The sequence below is a fragment of the Grampus griseus genome, assembly GCF_964374135.1.
Source record: "Grampus griseus genome assembly, chromosome: 4".
Taxonomy (NCBI): Eukaryota; Metazoa; Chordata; class Mammalia; order Artiodactyla; family Delphinidae; genus Grampus; species Grampus griseus.
Genome location: NC_138997.1, coordinates 19295168 through 19315651, shown reverse-complemented (window position 1 = coordinate 19315651; position 20484 = coordinate 19295168). Strand labels below are relative to the sequence as shown.

At 39.6% G+C, this 20484-nt stretch overlaps 1 protein-coding gene across 1 annotated transcript in view; it reads left to right on the top strand.

Annotated features, from left to right (window-relative positions):
- SLC39A8 (solute carrier family 39 member 8) overlaps positions 1-7213 on the top strand; it is a 72029-nt gene extending 64816 nt beyond the window's left edge. Inside the window, exons 7-9 of the mRNA XM_082652681.1 lie at positions 2973-3180; positions 3381-3565; positions 5674-7213. Coding sequence (XP_082508807.1) covers positions 2973-3180; positions 3381-3565; positions 5674-5823 — 543 coding nt within the window. The 3' untranslated portion in view covers positions 5824-7213. The remainder of the gene's footprint in view (positions 1-2972; positions 3181-3380; positions 3566-5673) is intronic.
- The last annotated feature ends 13271 nt before the right edge of the window (positions 7214-20484 follow it).

Genomic DNA, 20484 nt, shown 5'->3' with positions numbered 1-20484 from the left:
ATTGTCTCTCTGCACAGAGACTTTGTTCCAGCTGAATTAAAAGAGAACTGTTTGTGAATGTTTGCCTTCTTTCATTTGTTCTAAGACTATTAAAAATGTATAACTGTCAACCTACCCAACAGTGTCATTTGAGACCTAAGATTATAAGGCTAAAAGGAAGCATAATAAATAGAGTCAGTAATATCTGTACTCAGAGGTAAGAGAACCATGCCTGATATATTAATTTAATTTCTTTTTCCGAATTAAAGGAGTTTATATACAGACTCTGTACAAAATATCAGGCAGTCAAGACTTGGTCTTATAATCTTTCCCCTAAATCATCACAAGTAAATAAGGAAATTATAAATATGTGATTAGGTAAACCAAGTTGGAAGAGGGAAACAAGTAGTCTTATTAAATGTATCTTGGCAGTAGGTTTTTGCAAAGCCAAGGTCACTTCCTCTGTGGCTTTTTCTCATGACTGCCTTTGTTTCTCTTTTGGCAATAATTGCTTCCTGATCCGGAACATTTCTTATCCAAGCTACCCATTTGACATGAACTAAGTCACTGTTGTTTATTATGTTGTGCATTTAAGATATATCAATTAATTAAATTAATTAAACAAGGAGACAGTTAAGCTGAGGTGGCTGTAATGTCATATACAAACAATCCAAAATCTAAGCCTGTAAATGTCTCAATGTTACAAAATCAAAACCTAAGGACAATCCATTGCAAACAGCCATCTAGGCTTTAAGCCGTAGCCAGTCAATAATTTTCTTGCTTTGCTTCCGTCTTTTCTCAGTAAAAGTGTCTCCCTGCGCTTCCTGTCCATGGAATGCTCCTAACCACTTCTGGTTTGACACTGCCAGATTGGAATCCATTCTTGATCAAATAAGATCTTAAACTTTTTCATTTGCCTCAGTTTATGTTTTTAACACTATACAGTAAAAAGACCACATTTGAAAACCAGATGGAATTCTTTTTATGCGGATGAGATTGCCTTTTAAAGTAAAAGGAGGTTAAATACTTATTCCAACGTTGCTTCCAGTGTTTTTGAGAGAAAGGGGGTGTTCTCCTTGCAAATTGCCTTCAGACTTTACCACAAACAGGAGGTGTTCCCTACCCCCCACCATAAGTTTGGAGTAGTAGAACAGTTACTAGAAAAAGCACACTTCTTTCTTTTGTATCCCTAGGAAGTTCACCAGCCTTTCTGTGCTTTAGTGTCCTCAACCATAAAATGATGGATAATAGCAGTACTTAACTCATAGAATGGCCCTAAAGGAATTAAATATCTAAATTGCTTAGTACAGTGCCTGGCACATAATAAACACCATATGCCTTTGCTATTACTGTTTCTACCGCTACTAACAGCTAGCAACTACTACTGACAATCCTCCCTCCTTTCATATTAATTTAAGAATTTACTGGCTCCAGGGCTTCCCTGGTGGCGCAGTGGTTGGGAGTCCGCCTGCCGATGCAGGGGACGCGGGTTCGTGCCCCGGTCCGGGAGGATCCCACATGCCGCGGAGCGGCTGGGCCCGTGAGCCATGGCCGCTGAGCCTGCGCGTCCGGAGCCTGTGCTCCGCAACGGGAGAGGCCACAACAGTGAGAGGCCCGCGTAACGCAAAAAAAAAAAAAAAAAAAAAAAAAAAAAAAAGAATTTATTGGCGCCAAATGACTTTTGGCTGTGTCTACAAACAAAAAACATCCCTCAAAGCTGAAGATTTGCCACTAATGAAACAGTGAAAAGATGTGTGGCAGGATCTACCTTCAATTCTGAAAGGAGGTCCCCAAACAGTTTTGAGCAATGAAGTGACGTCAGAGTACACGCACAACCGCGCACATGATTGCTCTGAAGGAAGCCCTTTTCAGCTGATATATGTTGCACATTTTTAAAAGAGTCAGTCGTATACTTTACATCTTGTTTCTCCAAGGTAAATACGCTTCTTGAAGATAGAAGCTGTATTTTCCACTTCTGTGCACTTTGCATAGCATACAGTACACTGTTGTACAAATTGCAGGTGTTCAATAAATATGTTGATTAGCTGCTGAGGTAGAGTTGCAGGAAGGAGAATTAGGAATAAAATGTTCTCCAGTTAATTGCAAATTGCTTCCCTGCTTAAAAATGAATTTGCCTTTTATTATCTTTTTCCACAGTTTCTGGAAGATGTTACAGTTGGCATTTGTCATTTGATTTTATACAATTTTGTAAATTTGATTGAAATTTGAATTCTTGCAAAGGGTCTGTTGTAGGGTTTTCTATTTTTATTATTGTTTCAAAGTGGAAAGAAGTGTTGTGTAAAAGCAAGCCTGTTCCAATCACACTTCATGGAATTTGTTAAGAGAATCATTGAAATTTAGAGCTTGTAGGGACCACGTTGTTACAGCCTAAACATGCAGCACACTACCTGAATACCGTGGAAACTTAATAAGTCATTGAAAAATAAATGAACCATTGAGTACACTCTCTTCACTTCACAATTGAAGAAACTGAGGCCCAGATTCCTTGCCCGCAGTCACACAGTGGCATAAGATAGATTATAATAAATGTTCCTTGATATCATCATGCTTTAAATATGGATCTCACATTTAAATTGTAACATGGAAGAGACTTTAAATTTAGTCTTTGACAAACTTCTTTTACTTTAAAGAATGTGAATAAATCAAATTCTTGGTTAGTATCAGTTGCACTTTAGGAAGGCAGTCGTAAGAATTTGTTCATACAAGTCGAAAGGATTGTTTGAAGGTGAAACCAAAGCGAAATGTTTTTCAAGTGGTTTGTTCAAGGCCTGTCAATCTCTTCCTTTCCTTTCTCCCTCCCATAAGTTTTTTTCTCTGTTTTTATATGATTAGGGGTTCCTATCTACTATGAAAGACTTTCTGGTGGAGACATTTGTCTCTCTCAACACGTAACACATCCACTTCTGTGCATCGCTTAGACTTTCAAGAAATATTGGTGGTATCCTGTTGACTGATTTTCTGTTATTTTGCAGGATGGAAAAAAAGAGTCAAGCTCATGTACCTGTATGAAGGGGCCGAAGCTCTCAGAAATAGGGACCATTGCCTGGATGATAACGCTCAGTGATGCCCTCCACAATTTCATCGATGGCCTGGCCATCGGGGCCTCCTGCACCTTGTCTCTTCTGCAGGGACTCAGCACTTCGATCGCCATCCTGTGCGAGGAGTTCCCTCATGAGTTAGGTAAGGGACTCTGCTCTTGTTCTCCAAGTCCGGTGCTTCTTGGTTTCAGGGGAGGGAGACGTTTCAGGTGACACACTCTTAAAAATCCTGCTGATGCCTCAAAAAGACGGAGCCCTTTTTTAGACAATGATGATTTTCTTTTATTTCATCCCCAAATAGGAAAGTAACCCTACTCACTTGATGTGTTCTTCTTCTTTTAGGGGACTTTGTGATCCTACTCAATGCAGGAATGAGTACTCGACAAGCCTTGTTATTCAATTTCCTTTCTGCGTGCTCCTGCTATGTTGGGCTAGCTTTTGGCATCTTGGTGGGCAATAATTTTGCTCCAAATATTATATTTGCCCTTGCTGGAGGCATGTTCCTCTATATTTCTCTGGCGGATATGGTAAGAAATTTTAAGATTTTTATCTGGTTTTAATTTAAATTTGGAATGACACATCTGGGTTATGAATTGATTAAGGGTGACCTTTTGCTTTCCACAGTGTGGAAGGCCTTTCTATTGTAGTTTAAAATATTCCTGGTCCAACAGATAACTCTTTTTCAGTAGTTTGTACTAATAGTGATTTGAAAGTGATTCTCCTTGATTGTTTGATCTAGGATCTCATTGACAGAGGATGAAATGACTTATTTTTGCTGAAGGAGAGATATCTTCCTGGGTGTTTTGCCTTGTGGGTAAAGCTTGTATTCTATAGTATGTCTCCATGGGACTTTCCTCTTTTCTTTTGTTAGGATGTCACATTCAGAAGGGAATAACTTGTTAAAGTAAATAGCATTTTGTTATTTCAAAGTTGTGAACAGTGAGAGCCTTTTGAGTTAAACTGAAACTGGTAAATTAAAATTGAACGGTATTTACTTGGGACGGTATATATTTGTATCTATGTTTATGTCTATGCTGTGTCTGTCTTTATGTCTGTGTGTTTGTAAGAGAGAGAATACCAATGGTCCTGTGCATTTTCAAATAAATCGTGGATAGCTTTCTAGAAAATGAAAATGTGCTAAGTGGATGCAACTCAAGGACTGTTTCTTTTGCATTTGGAACTGAGGATGTATTACATACATAATTTAATAATTTAATGTCCTTCATCTGCGTTCTTAGTTCCAAATGATAACTGTCTAGCTCTGTTCATTGTTCTGTGCAGTCCCTTATAAGTGCAAGGATTTCATCTCTTAGAACCATCACTGCATTTATGTTTTTCTTCACAGAATTAATGGCTCATAGCATATTTTATGCTAGGTCATCACTTCTCCTTTCTGTAATGTAAGAACAGAATCTATTAGAGTTATTCAATTTAAAGAAATAATACTAATAAATGATGCTGTATATACTTACTTGCTTTTTTCAGAACGCATACTTGCTTCTTTCAGAGCAGTTTCATAAATGTCATCCATTTTATCCCAGTAAGTTTCCTCAAATCAGGCAGGTGGATTGACAGTGGATTCTGGAGACCTCTTGGATGCTTTGGGACAATGCACCGCTGTATGCATTGCATGTATAGCAAATCAATGTGTGTATAGCAGATCACTTTGAAATATGTTTTGAAATGATGGCATTTACAGATCTCCTCATGAAGCCTTTTCAGTAGAAGTTATATGCTGAGAAAGGATAGCTTTTAAGTACAGAACTTGGGGTTTTAATTGCTTTCACTGCAATAAGATTGTTTTAGTCTTCATTTCAAGAACAGAGCACAGTTTATTTAAAAACCTTATGATTTTGCGAGGGACAGAACAAGCAAAAGGAAACAAATTGAAGAGAACAGGAATTAAATATATAGTGATTTCTAAAAATGTATTTAATCAGCTACTATTGATTGATATTTTTGTATCAGGCTTGGAAATTGTGGACCCTGGAGGGAGCAAAAAAGGCACAGTCCCCGTGTTCCTGGGGCTTCTGTCTACAAAGAGGGGAACCTGAAATTCAACAAGCAAACAAAATCACACACATGATTACATAATTACAAATAAAAAACTGTGAAATGAAAGGAAAAACAATATATATGCTGAAAGATGATAATAAGGGAACCTAAATTAGGAGGGCCTAAGAGAAGCCTTCTGAGGAAAGTAAGATTTAAGCTGAAACTTCAAAGATTTAGCTCATTGAACATTTTGAGGGAAAAGGGTTCAGATAGAGGTTTTGGTGGGTATGAAGATGTTGAGGATGGAAAGAGGCTGGATGCATTTGAGGTCCAAAAAGAATGGTGTGGATGGAGCACAGAGAGCAAAGAAGAGAGCTGGGGGAGAGAGAGAAAGAGAGACATAAAATGAGGTACATCCCATCCCACTGTATTGACTCACTTGGGGAACACTATTTTCGTAGTTTTCTTCTTGTTGATGTCTAGTAGGGCTGGATATCACTGTTATGCTCTCTATACTAAAACATCTAAACAACTCAGAGAAATGCTCGTCCCCTCCCACCTCCACAGGAATCTATCAGTGACAGTTTTATGTTCTCCCACAAGATGGCAACAGTTATCTAACAATATATCTTTCCTCTAGTTTCCAGAGATGAATGATATGCTGAGAGAAAAGGTAACTGGAAGAAAAACCGATTTCACCTTCTTCATGATTCAGAATGCTGGGGTGTTAACTGGATTCACAGCCATTCTGCTCATTACTTTGTATGCAGGAGAAATTGAATTGGAGTAATGGGAAGTGAAAGATGGTGTTGTTAACGAAGGCATTTAATAAATAAAACAGCTCCTATTTAGTTGAAAGATAATTTTGTTTTCAGCTGTAGGTCAAGAAAGCTGATTGTTGGTTTTCTGATCTGTGACATAGGCCATTATTTGTTGTTAAAAATCCTTCAAAAAGCTTTTCAGTTCCAGCCTGAGAAGCCTGATACATGAGGTATTTGTTAAATACTCACTTTTTTTTATGTTTCATGCACACTAAAAATCATCACAGAGCAAGAAACGACGCATTCTATAATCATTTTGACACCAAGACTTGGAGAAAAATACAGACTAGGCCGTATAAGCCTTTGAACCTCTATGGTTGTATCAAATGTTCAAGTAGTTTCAGAGTGGTTTTCTTTGAATTAATTTGTTTTAGTGCTTTCACAAGCAAGTACACAGATACAAATGATTCCAAGGCCTTAGTGAACCCAGGAGAGAAAGATTGCTCATAACTTTTGTTTTGTTTTATATTTCAGTTAGGGACTTCTAGGATTGTTTTGGAAACCATCCTGAAATAATATGAATTTTGAAATCAGTAAAGTTTTGTTAGCCCTACTAAGTCCAGACTCAGTGTAAACTCCACCAGATTCCGTAAAAAGCCAGAATTGCTTTCTTATGACTTACGTTATGGTTGTACCATGGCAAACGGCAGAACAGCATGTAAAGCTGGTGACAACAACGTTTCAGTATCCAATGTGTTTGCTTGTGAAGGTGAAGAAAATGTTCGTTTACAGAAAGAAATTGAATGTAATTTTAAGCAATTTACTTTTAAAGATGAACACAACTATTTAGCAGAGGATATTTTAAGTAAATGCGAAATAACAGCTGGACGGCTGTATGCCAAAGACTGATTGGCTAGGAAATCTATGTTCCTTATGGGTGATTGAGAGACATTCAGAAAATACTTCTTTTGTGTTCAGCCTACATTTTTCCTATATTGTATACCTTGCAAAATAATTCCACACACCATGGTTATTTTTCTACCCTTTATAAAAGATAGAGCCTGTTTATTCATTTAGGAGATACAAAAAGTTGGTCTATAATTGAACCTTCTAACCCCAATTCACACTCCCAAGTCGTTTAAGGAAAGATGATTTGACAGTGAGGAAAATGATTGAAAGAAGCCAACAATGATCTCAGGAATTATATTTTTCTACAGACCATAAAATGATGTCACATAGCAATAATGCAGATGGGATGAATATTTAACATGTATGTTAATGTACATTTCACTCTATGACTGACAATTAAAGAATATTGTTTGACCAAACAGTAAACACCGTTGAATCCATGTATTGTGTCATTCATTATTCATTTTAATATGTATTTTTGTGTGACTTCCATGTACTTGGTATTATGAGGGAGAGAAATAGCTATGTTTATTTCAAAGATATTCAGCAAATAAATACCGTAAATATTAATCATTGTTCATTAAAATCAGTAAACATAGAATCTATTTTTATCATTTCACCTGTTTACATTCAATCTTTTGTTTTTTGGTCTCTCCCCTTGCGGAGCACAGGCTCCGGACGCGCAGGCTCAGCGGCCATGGCTCACGGGCCCAGCCGCTCCGCGGCATGTGGGATCTTCCCGGACTGGGGCACGAACCCGTGTGCCCTGCAGCGGCAGGCAGACTCTCAACCACTGCGCCACCAGGGAAGCCCTACATTCAATCTTAAGAAATAATCTTTACCTCTTTAAAGCATAGATTGTATGTCTGGGTTAAGAAGCTATTTGCAACATGATATTAAAACAAGATAGTTTGGGCTTCCCTGGTGGCGCAGTGGTTGAGAGTCTGCCTGCCGCTGCAGGGCACACGGGTTCGTGCCCCAGTCCGGGAAGATCCCACATGCCGCGGAGCGGCTGGGCCCGTGAGCCATGGCCGCTGAGCCTGCGCGTCCGGAGCCTGTGCTCCGCAACGGGAGAGGCCACGGCAGTGAGAGGCCCGCGTACCGCAAAAAAAAAAAAAAACCAAGATAGTTTAACAAACTCTCATTTGGTGTAGATCAGCGTATATGTGGACTGTCTGGGTGCTTCATGTTACTCTCTCCATGTGTTGATCTTTTGGCCATTTTCCTCAACTCTGAGGAGAACAGAGGCAATAGGGTATGAAGACCAAAAAAGCAAAACAGAAAATTGCTACTTATTAGAGGCTATGGTTCCCGGTAGAAGGTAGGATATGGGAAGCCGTGCTTAAATTTAAATTATCCTAGATAACAAAATGTAAACCTATCAGTCAACATACCTTATCCTGAGACATTCATTATACCAGTTGAATATTCTATAATTTCAGGCTTTAAAGATGTTAGTATGGCAAACCAAAAATGATTTCAATGCGTTATATGGGCGTGTATACTTTTATTTTTGCATTATTGAACTTTATAACAATGATTACTAATTTGGCATTTTTTGAGTACTGAATCAGACCCTGTCTTAGTCTGTTTAGGCTGCTATAGCAAAATACCACAGACTGAATAGGTTATAAACAACCGAAATATATTTCTTACAGTTCTGGAGGCTGGAAGTCCAAGCTCAAGGCACAGGCGGGTTTGGTGTCTGGTTTGTAGATGGCGCCTTCTAGCTGTGTCCTCAGGTGGTGGAAGGGCAAGGGATCTCTCTGGAGCCTCTTTTATAAGAGCACTAATCTCCTTCATGAGGGCGCCACCCTTTTGATGTAAGTATTTCCCAAAGCCCTTACCTCCTAATATCATCATCTTTTGGGGGTTAGGATTTCAACATATGAGTTTTGGGGGGACGTAAACATTCAGACCGTAGGAGACCTCTATTACCATACTCATGTGGAGTAACAACCAACCCGAAGAATCTGAAGACCCCAGGCTCACAGTGACAGGTTATTCTCATGCCCACGGGTCTGATGAGCAGATCCAGCCTGGGCTCTGCTGGGTCGCTCCACTTCAGGCTCATGTCGGTTGGGCCAGTGTAGTAAGAGGTGCTGCAGAGTCAAGTGGCAGATAGACATGCAATTCTAACGCAGGAGGAGAGTGAAGAGTGCAAATGGGTTCAATCTACCCTATGTAGATTTATTATTTCATTTTCCTTAGAAAATATCTAATACAAATTCACCAAAGTTTCTAGAACTACTTTCATGTTTGAACTTAGTATTTAATACCAACTCCTTTTTATGAGAATATTATTTTCTTTCCCTTACCAGTGTAAGTTATTGTGTGTAGATGTATGGATGTCACACTGGTTTGCTGTAAGTCAGGATAATCTGTGTTTCTTCAGTTTGCAAGTCTGACCCTGTGAGGTTCACTTCTATAGCAGTTGCTTAGCAGTGCCCATGTGAGAGTCCAGTTGTATAATAGCCCCTGAATAGCATTTCATAATGACCTCTAGATGTTTAGTATTTCCAACCTACCAACCCAACATCTAAGAGGGTTTCTTTAACTAGGAGCTTAAATTTTTGAAAAATGAATTAATTGTGAAGAACCAAAGAGCGCTCTGATTTACCAGGTAATTAGTGTAGGTGTATTAACAGAACTAATTATTGATGGTCTGTGCCAGGGGAACATTAACTACCAATGTGTCCTCCATGCTCTGATTGGCATTGTCTTCACTTTGGTTCTTAAGAGTAGGCTACCGTGATTTCCAGACTCCCTCTGTTTTATTTAAGGTCCATCACAGTACAAGAGGTTGACAGTACAAGAGGTTCTAACTCTGTGATAAATAAATTCCTTAGCACTGATGTTGCCGCATCTGCTTTCTCACTGACACTCTGCCTTCCCCCAACTGTGGGTTGAAATACCTGTGTAAGATTGCATTGCCCTTAACTTCCTTTCTATGCTGAGTGCTCACAGAGCCTTCTCTCATGGTCATTTAACTCCTTATACTGGAGGCTCCCAATCAGGGACTTCACTAGTAAAATTTCAGGTAAGCTCAGGCAGCGGGATAAACTGAAAACTCCAAATTCCTGTTCCATTAATTCTGAGACATTGTTGAGGAACTTACAGCTATGTGAAAAGGAAAATCGTCTGTTGGAATCTGGTAAGGCCAAGAAAATGCCAGCATCAGCATTTAGGATTCGCTAGCATAGAATAACAGGCGTGTAAACATGTTAGGTTCACTTTCCTTCCTATAAAAGGAGTGTGGAAGAAGCAGTGCAGGGCTGGCATTGCGGGTCCTTGGTCATTGGGAATCCCGGCTCCTTTGACTTGTAATCTTTGGCTTCTGACTTTAAGATTACTTTATATGCTAAAGTGTTTGCTAGAGAGATCCCACCTAAATTCCACATAGCAGGAAGGAGGAAGGGGTAGAAAGGCAAAAAATTCACACCTAGCTCTTCATCCCCCTTAAAGGAGCTTTCTCAGAAGTAATATACAGCAATCTCCACTTATAGTCACGTATCAGATTTAGTCGCAGGCCACACCAACATGCAGGGGAAGCTGGGAAATGATGCTTTTAGCTGGATATACTACCACCAATAAAGTCAGGGTTCTGTTTCCAAGAAGAAGCGAAGGATGGATATTGGGTAGCAGAGTGACTGTGTCAGGTAAAGACAGGCTTGCATCTGGTTCACTTGGGGAACTTATCATTCTAGGTGGTTCTGACACAGCCAGCTCAGGGAACTGCTTCTTTTAGGGATTCTCATGACTTCTTTCAGATTAATTCCTTGACACTTTGACCATTTTAAGTATACTGGGCCACCTGACCAATCTTACCTTACAAACAGTATTGTTCATACACACTTGTACTTTCTAGTTTCTCTGTCGCAGCCTGTTGTATTATTTATTTACCTTGAAGACATCTTGTGTTTTTCACAGGACGGTCTACCTTCTAAGGAAACAAACAAACAGAAAACCAGAAACCCCAAAACAAAAAAGAAACCTCTTTTTTTCTATGGACGTTCATCTTTCTATTTGAAACTCTTCTGATTATGGGGCTCAAACCCAGAACTGTAAAACTAAATACTGTCAGTAGAAATTGGCAAAAACAAATTTAAAAAGTCATTTGTTTTTTTCCTCTCTCGTTATGGGTCATTACAGCTATGTAGCATAAGCTAAGTTGGATCAGAAATGTTATCTGATTTTTGTAGATAATTAAATGAGCTACTGGTGGCACCAAATCTTACATCGCTTAGTTTGGATATATACAGCAAGAATATTTTTCATGGGTAGGGCTTGCATGTTTTAAACTTTATATAATGGTGTAATTCCTGTTGCAGCGGTTGTGCATGGGAGCCCAACAACTGTATACACCTATCTGTGGGAAAACCCCAATAGGGCAACACATGGATAATTTATGACCATGCTTGTGGTCACCAAAGGGTTGTTTGATCAGGGGTCATGGGAGAGAAAAATAAAGATGAAATATTTTGAATTACAGGGGCAGGTCTTATAGGAAGAATTCAAATCAGAACTATTTCCCTCCCTCACAAAGCTGAGGAAGTTTACAAAACCTGTCTCCTTCTGGATTTTGTGGTAACTCCATCAGAAGGCCCTGCAGACAGCCCAGGAGGGGCCACTGCAGTTATGGACACAGTGGACTGGTGTCTGACTCCCTTCCTGGAAACAGAGAGACTGAGAGGAGGCTGGCAGGTGGCTTTGGAGGCCACTCTCTCAGGTGAGAGGTGTTGGTGCATTCAGCTTGAACTTCAGCCCTAGAGTTTGTTGGGACAAAGGACACATGAATATCCCCTTGGCCTAGTGTGATCTAATGGGAGATGAGAGATCTGGTCTGGAACAATTTAAAATCGTGTGTAAGAAGGGCGCCATGTTGAGGACAGAGAAGGTCGGTACTGAGTGGACTTGTAGAAAAGCCAAGGACTGAATTTCGTGGGACAACTGGAGAATTAGGATACATCATTGGGGAGGAGACCCTCTGAAGAATCCTAAACGTGCCAATAAGAAAAAGGGTTAGCTTTAAGTACTCAGACAGCTTTAAGTCAAACCAGACGGCACGGAGTCATATTTTGACTGTACCCATCAAATAAGAACTTTTCTATGCCTCCTTTCCCCGGGTCCATCAAAGCACTTAACCCTTGTGGCGCCAGATGCCATGTTAGCAAACAGGGGGAGTAAGAGAGAAGAAAGAAAAGGATTCCTTCCTAAAAGTCTTATCTTTGAATAAAGGTTGAAGTACTGATTGGTATATTGGACTGGATACTTTCAATGATCGACCTGAGACTATATATATTTTTTAATTTTTAAAAATTTTTTATTGAACTATAATTGATTTACTGTGTTGTGTTAGTTTCAGGTGTACAGCAAAGTGGTTCAGTATATATATACACACATACATTCTCCTCCATTATAGGTTATTACAAGATATTGAGTGTAGTTCCCTGTGCTGTACAGTAGGTCTTTATTGGTTATCTATTTTATATAGAGTACTGTGTATATTTTATGATCTGAGACTATATTAAAGCGATTGTAGGACTTTATATTCCTCCAGAGTTTTGTGTCAGAACAGTCATTGTTCCAGATCAAGTTTCATTCAGGGGTAGAAGGGCTACCTGGTCCCATCCCCCAAGCAAGTGGGGAATAAAATCAAAGTTGTTACTGGTTTACCCTGAGAGAACTGCAGGTCAATATATGGATTACACATGCACTTTTAAAACAGCCCTGTGAAATCGGTTCTAGTTTTAATACCAGGCACGGCTGGGGCTGAGCCCTTGCAGAGGAACCACATGCTCTGGGTGTGTGGTTGCAGCAGAGTGTGACCAAAGTCCTCCCACTCTCACCGCTGACCCCATGCAGCACCTGCAAACAAAAGGAGAGCCCCTTCCTCTTGCTATATCCCCCAGGGCTCTCTGGTGAGAAAGTTCAATGTGCTGTTCACTGCACAGGAGAGATGCTAAGGGAATTCTGTTAGGGCAGAGGATGTATTGAAGGGAGAATCTGGAGCTGAGAGGCAATACATTGATAAGTGGCACACAGAGTGTGACCAAAATGACATTCTCTGTGATGATGGGACTTTGTGCATTTGCTATGTTTGGGCCATAAATTTTTCAATTGCACAGAAAAGAGATTCACTCTCCGCCCTTCTGTATCCTGCTCTTTGTCTCAGAGGACTGACCTATGTGGACCTCAAAGTGTTTAGACAATGGGGAACTTAACAGGGGATTGGAGGGAGAAAGGAGAGTGAGGGTAGGGCATCAATTTCCTTGACTATCTTTCCACTGGGTTCCCTTGGGCTGTCTGTTGCTCAACTGAAGGGCAGCTCCTCTCCAGAAATCCTTCTCCAGAACTATCTTTGGTTCTGGAGATCCAGATCTCCTACTCTCTGTGGTGAAGGGCCACTTTCTTATTTCCAATTTGCCACAGGTTGGTACTTTTGTAAATAGAATGCAAAGGAATTACTAGAAAAATGAAATAAAATTTAAAATAAAGACATAATCAAAACCATTTTTATTATGGGAAACATCAGACATACAATTATTTTATTGAATTGCTATTGAAAATTATAAATGCTTACTCAATTTCTATACCTAGCTCATCTAACCAATAGTTGCTGGACCAACACCAGTCTATGGCTCCTTTCCTTTGCTTCTGGCAATTACGCTCTCTCTATCCCTTTGACCCAGGGGTAGTAACCGTTCTGCTGCAGTTTGCCCTAGATTCATGCTGGGGTTTCCCCAAGTCCCACTTGAATTTTTTATAATTAGATCATTTGTAAGTAAATGGACCTGTCTCACCTTATCCTAATTTGAGTGGGCCATTTGTTTTTGTTGTGACTGACTGATCAGCAGTAGATGTCTTATTGTGAATTCGGGGGAGAGAGTAAGACACTAAAGTGGGTAAATGGAAGTAGAGTTAGTATGATTTGAGAGCAAACTGAAAATTTGTAGGTACTAAAGATGATTGCAAAATATGCATTAAATGCTCTTAAGTTAACTGGATGGAATTAGGTTAGATTAATTTGTATGAGTAACTATTCAAACAAAGAAAAATATCTAGGATTTTTGAGAGACTAGCTATGAAGTAGATTTATACTTCCGGCAGATACATATCTTTAAAATTGATAAAAGATCCCAACTATTTATGAGGCAACAGTTCCTTAAATATCACTTCTTTTAAAACAAAGACAGATTCTAGGTGGGGAAGAGTGAATATATTTCTATAAATGCTTACTGAATAAACAGTTTGTGACTTATGAGATTTTTTCCCATGTAGATGTAACATATTCCTTCCCTTAAAATGTACTCTGGGGCTTCCCTGGTGGCGCAGTGGTTGAGAGTCCGCCTGCCGATGCAGGGGACACGGGTTCGTGCCCCGGTCCGGGAAGATCCCACGTGCCGCGGAGCGGCTGGGCCCGTGAGCCATGGCCGCTGAGCCTGCGTGTCTGGAGCCTGTGCTCCGCAACGGAAGAGGCCACAACAGTGAGAGATCCGCATATCGCAAAAAAAAAAAAAAAAAAAAAAAATGTACTCTGAATTATTATGAGGCATATCTGAGTGATAAAACAGGGACCCAGCTTATAACCATAGAGCTGAGGGGAGGCTCCTCCTGCTTGCAGCAGACACCTCTGAATAATATTTTTCCTTTGGGAGTCATTCTGTTAGCCTTAACGTTGTTATTCTTATAATGAAATGTGGGATTGTTAATGAACTTAGAAACACTGATTTTGGAAATCTTAGAAATTGTTGGGAAGGTATGTCATATACATTTTTCTCCTTTCTCCACCTTTGCTTTTTGTCTTTCAATAAAAAGTCTTTTAATTTGCAAAAACTAAACCTCAGAATTTCACGTAAGCATTTTATAGAAGGACACATGGGAGAACAATCACCTGTGCTATCATAGCGAGTCCTTGGTGTTTTAGGGTGAAAAATGTTCAAAACATTTTAGAATAGTGAATATTAGAGACAATATTTATAAAATAAGGGTGGAGTTGCCCTCTACCTTTGCAGTGACAAAACTGGTGAAAGTGATATTAAATTACCAACATGTTTGGAGTCAGGGACTTCTGTTGATTTTCTTACTCACGTTGACTCTGCCTTTCTTGTAATGGCTTCATTCTTCCTCACAGAATCTGGCGGCTCCATCCTCAGTGGTTCCAGAGGGCCTTCCAACCACTGCCCACCCCCCCGTGCCCCGCACGAGCTAGGAGGTCACCTAGGCTAGGTCAATCATAACCTTTCCGCAGAACTTCCCACATTGGAGGGGAACAGCCAGAGCTCTTGCCTTTGAATGTGGCTCCGGTGCTCCTTGGCATGAGGAGAAACCTGGGAAAATGAGACTGAAGCTCAGAGAGAAGATGACAGAGTAGAGACTGGGGTAGAGAGAGAGAGTTGTCATTAAGTTGTCCATGGTTGTAGTCTCTGACATCCCCAGTGTGTTTCTATTTTCTCTGCAGTTCCTTCAATTTTGTGAGTTATCCAAGTTATTTCAGTATTAAGTCCTTTTTTCTTTTGGCTTTAGATAATTTGAGTTTGTGTTACTCGAAATGAAAACTTTCTTTTTTTATTGAAGCATACTTGATTTACAATGCTGTGTTAGTTTCTGGTGTACAGCAAAGTGATTCGGTTATTGAGATATATTCTTTTTCATACTCTTTTCCATTATGGTTTATAACAGGATATTGAATATAGTTCCTTGTGCTTTACCAAACTTTCTAACTAATACAGCAGTTAAATATTGAGATATTTATTGTAAACACAATTTCTAGCACTTAAATTTAGCACAGTCCCTAAGTACTTTTTGGACAACATCCCCCCTGCCCCCTGCCGTCAGGATTTGGAGTCAACTTCCTATTTGGGGCAGAATATAGCAAAATCTCCATTATGTTCCTCTAGTGGTGAACAAAAGTCCTTCAAAACTTGCAGATAACCTCGTTCATTATTATTTCACTTTGGAATACAGAAACATTGTAGATATTTTAATTTTTGTGTTTAGCACTGCTAGTCCGTCAGAAGCCGTGGTTGTTCCTCAGTGGTGACCAAAGGAGAGGGTAACATTTGATGTCACTGATATGTTTGGAGCTGAAGAGGGCCTTAGTCTGTAATTTAAACAACCTGGAGTCCAGAACAGGTCATGGTGATGAAATAATATTCTATGTATAGAATCATGATTTTTAATAGCAGGAGCAGGACAGCAGAAAAAGTCACTTATATGCCTGACAAGCCATGCAAAATGAGACTCTTTAGATAACTCTGAGGAAGATGTTTTATGTAGGATATGAATCTAGGCCATACTTCATACACCATGTGTTCACAGAAAAATGCAGTTTCTTAGCAACCATCACCTGGTTGTCAAGTTATCACTTGATTTTTATAGACACCTGGCTTTTTTAGGCACATGCATCACTAATACTTAAGCATAATATCCAGGTTAGTGTTGGAATAATTACATTTCACTTTTTTCCAACTAAAACTTTAAAAGTTTACCATTCAAACTTCAACTGTTTTTGTAAAAATAAGGTAGACCATTGCAGGGAATGAGAAAAAAATTTCTGAGCTTGTCCTGTGAATGAAAGAATTCGTTCATTTGTTCAATAAAACATACATTCAAGGCCCAGAGGATACAAAGATGAATCATCTCATGTTTGCTCTCAGGAGGATCGTGAGGGAATAGTCACATAAAAACCAATGATACCACAACTCATAGGTGTCACGATAGAGGACACCAGCAATCAGACAGACAGACACGCAGCAAATAGTAATTGAGCACAAGTGGGAGAATTCTCTTTAGGCTGGAGTGGGAATCAGTCAGGCAATTCTTCACAGAGGACGTTGTGTTTGACTATTTGACTTTGGTTTTAGTGAATAAGTCTAATTCCTTTCTGGCTAGACCGTTTTTCCCTTCCCATCACTCGAATCAAGAACTTCCCTCCGTGACTTAACTTGAGATGGAACACTTTTGCAATTAATGATACTAAATGATGCTTTTGGGATCACCAGAATGATACTTTTGATATCAATACACTGCTGTCATTTACACTGTATCTACTTAATTGATTTCCCTTGATCCCAAGTGCATACATTTTGGTATCATTTACACCACTGTAGAGTGTAAATATACTGGAGGTGGAGTGTTTCTAGATAATACGATTACTTCTAATACACTGAGAAAGGCAATGTAAACAATTAAATTAATATTAACTGAAAAAAAGCAGAGGCTACTCAGCAGTATGCCCTCTGTAATCCCAATTTTTCTTTATATATGGATGTATGTATAGTATATACAGATGGGAAAGATATTTTCTAATACGTTAGTAGCGGGTATCTCTGTTTGTGGGATTATGAGCTATTTTAAATTGGTTCTTGGTAAAATATTAACATTTTCTCAATTTTCTTCAATAAACATGCATATATATACCAGTGTTTTAGAAGAAGAAATCTCAGCTGATGGGATATGAATCATTAAAAACTTGTTTTTTTTAAAATACTTTCTCAACTTTCTTCAGTGAACATTTATTCTAAAAAAAACCTAATAAATGCAATCAGAAAAAAAGGAGAAAAGTTCATAACTCAGAGGACAGAAAAATTTAGGAGAACATAATAACTGACACGCTTAATATCTTGTGATGTTACTTCCCTTTGGCTGTCAGTCAAAGTGGTCATTGTATTCTCTGGAGCATCCCACCTCCAAATCCCAGCAATTCCAACCACTTCACCGGTGACTGTTTAGGCATATGACACAGTTTCTGATCCCTGAGACAGGACAGTGTGTGCTGGGAAGTTTCTTAAAAAGAAGAGATACCCTTTACTTCTTTGAGACATTGTGTGTAGATGTGATGTCTGGAGCAGCTGTTTTACTACTGTTACAAGTTGAATTGTGTCCCCACAAAAAAAGATATGTTGCAGTTCTAATCATCAGTATCTCAGAATGTGATCTTATTTAAAAATAGGGTCATTGCAGGTGTAATTAGTTAAAATGAGGTCAGACGGGAGAAGAGTGTGTTCCTAATCCACTATGACTAGTGTTCTTATGAAAAGGGGAAATTTGGGCACAGATCCGCCCACAGGAAGAATGCTAAGAGAAGATAAAAGCAGATTGGGATGATGCTTCTACAAGCCAAGGAATGCTGATTGCCATCAAACCACCAAAAGCTAGGAAAGAGACGTGACACAGATTTTCCCTCACAGCCCTTAGAAAGAACTAACGCTATGCACACCTTGATCTTGGGCTTCTAGCCTTAAGAACCGTGAGACCATACATTTCTGTTGTTTAAACCCCCTAGTGGGTGGTACTTTGTTATGGCAGCCCCGGCAAATGAAAACAGTTACCTTGAGAGGTAATAACGTGAGGACCCAGGTGATGTGCTGAGGATGCAAGATAGAATATGGAACTATGGTCTAGGATGACATCCTTAGCAGCTGAATTAACAAACCTCCTCCTTGGAGTCCCATTTCCTTGGGACTTCCTGACATGGGTAACAATCACTTTTCCTAGTCATGAAAACCCTTTTGAGTTGCTTTCGACTGCTAACAATGAAAACAAACGAACTGATTCAGCCCTCCTGCGTATTCCCTTTTGTAATCCAAATTCTGATGTCCAGCTCTGCCTGCGGGCCACCCTCCTCCACTAGTCCCCAGATGCCTCTCTATATGTCTAAACTCAAGAGGAATCGTGTAGCACTTGTCTTCTGCGACAGGATGATTTCACTGAGCATATTGTCCTCCAGGTTCATCCATGTTGTCACAGATTGCAGAATTTCCTTCATTTTTCAAGGCTGAATAATATTTCATTGTATGTATATAGTGTATTTTCTTTATCCAGTCACCCATCAATGGACATTTACGTTGTTCTCATATCTTGGCTATTGTGAATAATGCTGCTTTGAAAATGGCAGTGCTGACATCTCTTCAAGATCTTGATTTCAATTCTTTTCGATAAATACCTAGAAGTGGGATTGCTAGATCACAGTAATTCTATTTTTAATTTTTTTTATACAACAGGTTCTTATTAGTTATCTATTTGATACATATTAGTGTATGTATGTCGATCCCAATATTTTTAATTTTTTGAAGAAGTTCCATACTCCTTTCCAAAATGGCTGCACCATTTTGCATTCCCAACAACAGTGTACAAAGGCCCCAATTTCTCCACATGCTTGCCAACACTTGGTGTCTTTTGTTTCTGCATGATTCCATTTATCTAAAAGTATCTTATCTAGAGGCATCTAAAATAGAATTGTAGAATCAAAGAGTGGAGAGGTGGTTGCCAGGGGCTGGGGGTGGGGGAAATAGGGATTGTTTATCAATGGGCATAAAGTTTCAGTTAAGCAAGAGGAAGAAGTTCAAGAGAACTGCTGTACAACGTTGCACCTAGAGTTAACGATACTATACACTTAAAAATTTGTTGAGAGGGTAGATCTCATGTTCATGGTTCTTACCACACACACACACAAAAAAAATCAAGAGGAAAAGAGGGCTAACTCATGTTTTTTCTCCCAAGATTTCCTACTTCTGTGAAAACCAGAAGGAAGTGTGTTATCTAACTCTTGTCACCCGTAGGAGCCCAGCCAGCCATGACCCCTGTCATGACATTTAAATAGCTAAATTTTATGAGAAAAGCCAAACAGACAGACCGGTCTGTTAGTTTTCTCATAGGTTTCCGGTCTTAATGGTGCTTCAGGGATTGCCTGATTGTTCCAGGGTAGCAGAGGAAGAAGCAGCTTCTGGCTGATTCTCTGGCTTCTCACTTTTTGGAGTTGGCTTTTGGGACTGGAATCTGGAACCAAGGAAACATTGCCATTTCCAATCTCTGCTTTGGTGGGGAGATGCTTCGGTGAGGATGAGAGGTTGGGATCATCTCCAAGAGGAAGAGAGAAAAGGAAGATGCTTAATACCAGGAGGCCTGGGAAATCAAAGAGGGTGGGATTTCCTGGACTTGGAGGTGGGCAGTGGGTGTGAAAGCTGGCCCTGTGGAACTTCCTGTCCTTGAACAGCCCCACTGCCCATGGAGCTGTCCCTGTGCAGGCACTGCATCCCCCTGCCTTCTGCTGGTGGGGTTAAGATTCCCTCATCTTCATGGGGCTTCCCTGTGTCTTTAAGCTGTTAAACTAACTCACACCTCCACTGGGGAATGGGTTATGGACTTGGCGGAAGAGGATAATTCATTATACTCACATAAGCTACCTAGCTCTTAATTTCCAGGTGGAAATCCTAACTGGCTGTCCTGCTTCCATTTGCATTGTGAGTCATGGGCTTGAATGATCTCCTGACAACACTTTGGAGTTTCCAACCTGTGATGCTGGTATGGAATCTCATTTACTCATTCATTGGAGAAATGGTGGTGGATGGATATTCAGGGAAAGGTATTTTTGAAGGTGGTATTTCTCTGCTGACAAATAAAGAATGGGAAGTGTCTTCCTTGAATGGTTTGTTTATCAAACTGAAATAAATGATTTGTGAGTTACCCTCACAGAACTAGTGAAGGTAAAAAACTTTCTTAAGAAGGACTCAGGGTGCAAAGAAACTAGATCATCCTTCAACGTGGTTTTAAAATACAGAACTTGCCATTGCTATTTCAAGATCTGTATAAAAATAGGTAACATTGAGCAGAGAACATTTTATTAAATATAACACTTGTATGTTTTTCAGTGCTGGTCTATTGCCAATCAATCAATAAATACTAGCCATTAAGTGCTTCTGCTATTTTAAATTATGTTATATTATTTCTTTCATTTACCACTTATACTGCCACTTACTATGTGGTACTTCTGTTAAAAG